This window comes from Ctenocephalides felis, unplaced genomic scaffold (assembly GCF_003426905.1).
Source record: "Ctenocephalides felis isolate EL2017-DRISC unplaced genomic scaffold, ASM342690v1 CF-g0.4_SCAFFOLD_02955, whole genome shotgun sequence".
Taxonomy (NCBI): domain Eukaryota; kingdom Metazoa; phylum Arthropoda; class Insecta; order Siphonaptera; family Pulicidae; genus Ctenocephalides; species Ctenocephalides felis.
In genome coordinates, this window is record NW_020539109.1 from 1 (window position 1) to 7500 (window position 7500).

The 7500-nt window shown below is 30.5% G+C and overlaps 1 protein-coding gene across 1 annotated transcript; it reads left to right on the plus strand.

The window, feature by feature from the left end:
• Window positions 1-3026: 3026 nt before the first annotated feature.
• On the plus strand, window positions 3027-6833 carry LOC113381608 (glutamate dehydrogenase, mitochondrial-like). Its single transcript, XM_026620409.1, has 4 exons — window positions 3027-3269; window positions 3481-3678; window positions 5416-5689; window positions 5986-6833. The coding sequence occupies exons 1-4, from the start codon at window positions 3027-3029 to the stop codon at window positions 6831-6833; spliced, it is 1563 nt and encodes a 520-aa protein (XP_026476194.1).
• Window positions 6834-7500: the final 667 nt, after the last annotated feature.

Sequence of the window (7500 nt, forward strand, 5' to 3'; positions counted from 1 at the left end):
TGTCAATTTGAGATTTATATGCATATTGAAATGCTTAAATAGTAATTATTATAATAAATGAACAAAATATTTGAACTATTCGTAAACTATTTTTAAAAGTCTCAATAAATTCTTAGATATGTTAACACACACTAGAGAACACATTTTTGTCAAGTATTATATTTCAAAGTTGGCGAAGTTGAGGAGTAGTTAAGTGAATATAACTCTTCTCTAAAGCGGAGTAAAATCGTAACCGATCCGGCTTCGGATATGATAAGCCCATCTCTAATATATATATATAATATATATATATATATATATATATATACAGTGCTGGATTTACAGTAGGGGCAATCGGGGCTACTGCCCAGGGCGGCAAATTTTGGGGGGCGGCAAAATTTGGATAGTTAAAAAAAATTCTATACAATATAATCAACTTTTTTTAAACAACATCTTATATTTCAAGAAATATAATTAACAAATCATAATATAATTGCAATGCAAATTTGGGTTGAAATAACCAATTACTAACATTTATTATTTTGCCTTGCATCCCTCTCTGAACGTAAATTCTCAAATTGATTAATAAGTTATCATATTTGGCAATTTGGCAATTTGGCTAATATAAAGATCCGTAAATAATCTGAAAGTATAAGAAAAATATGAGTTTGTCCACTTCCAAGCTTATAGCGTCGAAAAAAAATTAAACTAGTGACTCATGGCATTGTGCCTTAAGACAAATTCCTGAAACATCCCGTACTAAAATTACATTTTATAAAAAACTTTAAAATTTTTTGAAGAATGAAAAAAAAGACTTAAAACACATTTTTGTATTTTGAAATTTTTTGAAAATTATGAACTTTTTGCAAGCAATCGCGCTGCGTAGCCAAAGAAAATTCGAAATTCAATTACCATTTTTCGTAATTGCCTGTGCCAAAAGCTAATCAGCGCCGTCTCCCCATCAATACAAATCTATTATTTTTTAATTATTCAAGTCGATTTCGAGAACAGAGATCAACGAATTTAAATGATTGATAAGGAGACGTGCTGATTAGTTATTGGCTAAGGCAGGTTCAACTGTTTTGAAGATACGGGCCAAAATGCCAAAAATGATAATTCAGTTTTTTGAAACAAAGCGTCCAATATCATTCAAAAATTACAGAATAAATAACTGCTTAAATTTGTGGGGGGCAGGTTTAGCGGTTTCGATAAAAAAATTGAAAAAGAAATATTTGGCGGACAAAAGTGATCATAAGACATATGCACATTAAATTATCAGATATTTTAAGATATTATAATAATAAGTATAAATTTTGTTTACATTTATATGCGTTCTGTAAAATTGTTTATCCGTTAGACGGCGACGCGGCGCTTACGCGCTTCTATTTTTTGTCTCTACGCAGCTGAAGCAGCGCGATTGCTTTAAAAAAAAGTTCGAAAATTCGTAAAATTTCAGGGATGGGGCGGCATTTTTGTCAGTGCCCCGGGGCGCCAAATTTCTAAATCCGGCCCTGTATATATATATATATATATATAGTATATATATATATATATATTATATATATATATATATTATATAAGAAGCATGCACGTTCGGTATATTGTTTTTACTCTCCACCAGATTTCAAACCTGATATTGTACGGTGGTGTGTAGATAAGCCTCAATTCTATATGATAGATTAAAATTTTGTGTCCAAATGTCAATAAAAATATTTTTTTTTTGATTGAAAATAAAATGTAATAGTAAAAATGGCCTGCTTTTTGATCGTTCACTTCGATACATTCTTTTGTTCCTTTAAATAAATGAGAAATGTCAAGTCACAAAATTTCAGTGTAATGATTTTTTATGAAATATTTTTTTCAAATTTTGTTTTCGTTAAAATAACTTCAATTAAATTGTAGTATTTATTTAAATTCAAATTTTAAAATGAACCGAATCCTATATCACAATGCTGGCGCGCTAATAATGCCAGCGCACGCCATGCAAATGCGTCATAAACATAAAATGCCAGAACGGTTGAAAAAGGTGCCGACAGACAACAACCCCAATTTTTCTTCGATGGTAGAGTATTTCTGCACAAGGCGATTATGAGGTGCGAAGACACTTTAGAGGTTATCTTAAACAATGGTACAAGGATGAAAAACTGCGCAAATACCGTTTGGAGGGAATTATTAAAATTATGACAAACTGCCACAACACGCTTGAGGTTAGTGCCATAATTTGTGAAGAAAATAGACAAAAACGATATTGTATATATATATATATATATATATATATATATATATATATAATATATCATAGTGCTGCTAAAATGTTGGTAGGGTGAGGTCCGAAATAAATCAGACCAATAATGTGCGTCTCTTTGTCGAAGAGAATAGTAATTCGTAGTCAATTAATACTCAACATGTTTTTATGTACAAGCATTTAGAATAAATTGTATTAAATAGATTAAAGAAAAATAATAAATCCAAAAATGACATTATATTACTGAAATTTAAAATTTTTGCACAAAATTGTAGTTTCTATTGAATACTTTATTGAAATTAATATAATTTAAAATTTAGTTGCATTACATTATTTAAAAATTGAAGTATATATATATATATATATATATATATATATATATATATATAGTGTATATAATATATACGCCAGGTAGCGTATCTACTAGAAAATATATAGAATTTATAGAAGTGGGATATGAGCTTGAATTTTAAGCAATAGATTAAAACATGAATATATTATATCATATAATTGTTAAGGGATTAGTAATATTTGTTCAAATGCCAATGTAAATATTTTTGAAAGTTGACTAAAAATAAAATATAATAAAAATGGCCTCCTTTTTGACTGTACACTTCTATACATTCTTTTGTTCGTTTAAAATAAATGAGAAATGTCAAATTACAAAATTATAATGGGATGATTTTTTCTGAATTAAATTTTCAAAATTTACTTTTTGTACTTGAATTAAATTGTTGTAATTATTTAAATTTAAATATTCAAAATGAACCGAATCCTATATCACAATGCGGGCGCGCTAATAATGCCAGCGCATGCCATGCAAATGCGTCATAAACATAAAATGCCAGAACGGTTGAAAAAGGTGCCGACAGACAACAACCCTAATTTCTCGTCAATGGTAGAGTATTTTCTGCACAAGGCGATTATGAGGTGCGAAGACACTTTAGAAGGTTATCTTAAACAATGGTACAAAGATGAAAAACTTCGCAAATATCGTTTGGAGGGAATAATTAAAATTATGACAAACTGTCACAACACGCTTGAGGTTAGTGTGAGACAGTTATCAAATGCAGCAGGATAAATGTGAATGATTTAATTGTTTTTTGGCTGGTCAAACTATCCATTCGCGCAATGCGTTTTACAAAAGTGACTTAACTTTTGAGTGCACTGAGGATAAACTTACTAAACAAAAGTCGCTTTGCATTATCAAAATATTCAATTTGATGTCATGCCGAATTGAATTTGAATTTTTCAAGGTATGCTTCCCGATTCGGCGCGATAATGGAAAGTACGAGATGATAACGGCATACAGGGCGCAGCATAGCGTGCACCGGCTGCCAACGAAGGGAGGCGTGCGATATGGCCTCGACGTCTCTTACGATGAAGTTCGAGCGCTGGCTAACCTAATGACTGTCAAGTGCGCCTGTGTCAATGTTCCCTTTGGCGGCTCCAAGGTATAAATAACCATAAATATGACTCTATAGAAATATTTAAATTTTTCACCTAATATTGCTTTTACTTTGTTATGACTTATTTTGAACATCATCTTAATAAAATTTATCTAAGAAAAGCTTTCTGAATAATATACTATGTATGAATTTACACTTGATTAATTAAAACTAGCTGTAAGTGAAATTCTGTCTTAAGGCAATTAAGGCATCGTGCCTTAAGGCAAATTGCTGGAACTTCCCGTACCAAAAATTATTATTTTTTTAAAAACGATTAACATTTTTGAAAAAAATTTATTTTGAAAAAATTAGATTTTTGAGAAACTATAAATTGGACAAAAAATTACTTTTTTTTGAAAAGAAAAAATTTAAATTTTTTTTTTTTTTTAATGTTTTCTTTATTTTAACATATTTTGGAAAATCTGAACTTTTTTTCAAAGCAATCGTACTGCTTTAATTGCATAGAGACAAAATATAAAGCGCGCAAGCGCCGCGTTGCTGTCTAACCGATAAACATTTATACTTATATATTATATAATAATTATACTTATTATATAATAATAATTTATACTTATTGTTAAAATCTCTATAAAATATCTGATAATTTGATGTGCATATGCCTAATGATCATTTTTGACCGCCAAATGGCTTTTTTTTTACTTTTTTTTTTTAGATCTCCGAAACCGCTAGACCTGCCCTTATGAAAATTTGATCAATTCTTCACCTTGTTAATACAAGTAAAATGTTTTTTGAATTATTAAAATCGGACGCTCCGTTCTCTCAAAAACTGAAGTACCGTTTTTGGCACTTTTTACCCCATATCTTCGGAACGGCTAGACCTGCCTTCGCCAAAAAATAATCAGCACATCTCTTTGTAAGCACGAATCGAATAGTTTTTGAATTATTCAAATCGCTTTATCCGTGTTCCCGAAATCGTCGACGAAAATTTGTATCCGCACACACATACATACACGCACGCACACACACACACATACACACACACACACATACATCCATTTTTTCTAAAGTATGCCAAAATATTCAGAAACCTCTGAAACGTAAAGATATATCAAAATTTTCATTTTCGATTTTTTGCGATTGCTATAACTTACCCTACGGGAAGTTAAAAATCAATGGCTGAACTAATATTATATTTTTTTATATTTAAATATTTGGTGATATTTTTTTCCTATTTAGCAATAATCTCGTGTCTTGTATATAAGGTGCAAACCAGTTATTAACATTTTATAGTCAAATAATCAACATTTCCAAAATTATATTAAAATGAACAATAAATAAACCAATTAAATTTAATTATTACTCTAAAACTATTGATTATAATATAATATAATATATGAATAAGTACAATTGATTGATAACTAACTTATATATATATTGTAAATATTGATATTAAAGTGAGTAATTTATTATTTTCACGTGATCTATATCATCTTCATAATTTTTAAAAATTTTAAATATTTACGATAATCGGCATCCTCAAAATGAATGAATCTACAGTGTTTTGAAATCTTAGTTTTTTTATTTTTTGAAAGAAAAGTATTCAATTTTCAAATAAAACAGGTTAGAAAAATATATCTTTTGATTCATAATTTATTCTGATTTTTATGCCAATTTCCAATTTTAATTTCTTGTATAATTTCATTTACTATTTTAACATAATTAATAACAGTTTTTGTATGATCAATTTTATAAAAGAATGACTACGAATGAGGATCGTTACAGGGCGGTGTAGCGATCGATCCAAGAAAGTTCAGTCCCGTGGAATTGGAAAGTATTACGCGACGTTTCGCACTGGAGCTTGCTAAGAAGAACTTCTTGTCGCCGGCGCTCGATGTTCCGGCTCCAGATGTCAACACGGGTCCGAGGGAAATGTCCTGGATGTACGACACCTATATGAAAACTGTTGGACATCACGACTTGAATGCCCAAGCCACCGTAACAGGCAAACCGATAAACCAGGGAGGTGTCAAGGGGCGCGTTGAAGCCACAGGCCTAGGTAAATGATCTTATTCTTAATTCATTTCTCTCGCTCTATATATATATATATATATATATATATATATATATATATATTACACGTTTATTGGCAAATTTGTGGAGGTTTCTTATCTTTAACATATATGTTCAGTGGGTACGTTCAAAATACACCGATTCATTAAATACAGTATGAGTTAGTTCACTTTATGCCCCCACAAAAAAATTAACTCCTGAAGGCAACGCTTTCTGCTATTTTTCTATTGTTACCCGTTATGATTTTTGTGTGCTGTACAAACATTATTTCTTCTTTTGCAGGATTATTTATCGGTTTGAATAGATTCATTCTTAATGACAACTTCATGAAATCGTTTAAAATGAGACCAGGATGGAAGGGAAAACGTGTTATAATACAAGGTTTTGGAAATGTGGGAAGCTACGCTATTTTGAATGTTTACAAAGCAGGAGCCTTGTGTACGGGTGTACAAGAAGCCGATGCTAGTTTGTACAAGAGCGACGGAATAAATATAGTTGAATTGTTAAAATACAAAGAAAAGAATAACATGTCAATCAAAGGTTTTCCGGGGGCTCCTGAATATAGTGGGAAAGACCTTTCGCTAGAGGAGTGCGATGTCTTCATACCAGCTGCTACACAAAAGACAGTTACTGCCGAAAAGGCTAAAGTAATGAAGTGCAAAATCGTCGCAGAAGGTGCAAATGGTCCATGCACCCCTGGAGCCGATAAAATACTGCGTGACCGCGGCATCGCCGTGCTACCAGACATGTACATGAACGCGGGGGGAGTCACCGTCAGTTACTTTGAGTATTTGAAAAACTTGAACCATGTATCATTTGGAAAATTAACATTCAAACATGAACGGGACACTATTTACCACATCCTGGATTCAGTAGAACAATCTCTGGTATGCGAAGCCAATTTAAAAATCTGTATGAATCCCAGCGAACATTTGCTTATGAGAATAGCCGAAGCTTCTGAACGTGATATAGTGTTATCGGGTTTAACCTTTACCATGGAAAACACTGCCAAAGGTATTCTTAATACAGCAGAACGTTACAAACTAAAAGATTATAGACTAGCTGCCTATATCTATAGCATTGAAAAGATTTTCAAAACATATCAAGAAGCAGGTTTGGCAATTTGTTGATGGAAATTACCCCACTTCAAATATAATTTTTCATACAAATCAATTTATAACGTTCTGATAGCAATTTTATGTGGCCTAATAGTATCAACAAATTATATATTAATAAAATATACATATTTATTATTTATTTCAGTAATTATTTTCTCATATTCTGTAAAAGGTCAGCCCTATTAGATAATTTCTAATAATAAAATCATCAAATATGAATGGATTAACCATTGGGTTACCATCTAAAAAATACGAAGTAAGGAGAAGTTTCAGTCCAACAGCTCATAGTCATAAGACGTAAGGTTCTGATTGCTGTTAAGATATGAGAATAAAAAAAATCCTGTAAATATTATTCTTTCGCAAATAGGGTTTCATAAAATTTACTAGAAATTATTAGTTTTAAACTTTTAAAATTGCAGCGTATTAATAACATTTTTTAGATATTTTTGAATATTTCGAATAACATGTAGTTAAAATTTTTAGTTATTTTATTCGCATTAAAAATAAAAAAAATGATATCCATGTTAGTATTTATTTTAAAATCTAAATTATTTTCGATACACAAAAATATTTTTTTGAAAAAAAAAATTAGAAAAATTTTATTTTTTCCAAAATCAATTATTTTGTTGAAACAAGCAGAAAAAGTTCTTTGAATAATTCAAATCGAACGCTTAGTTCT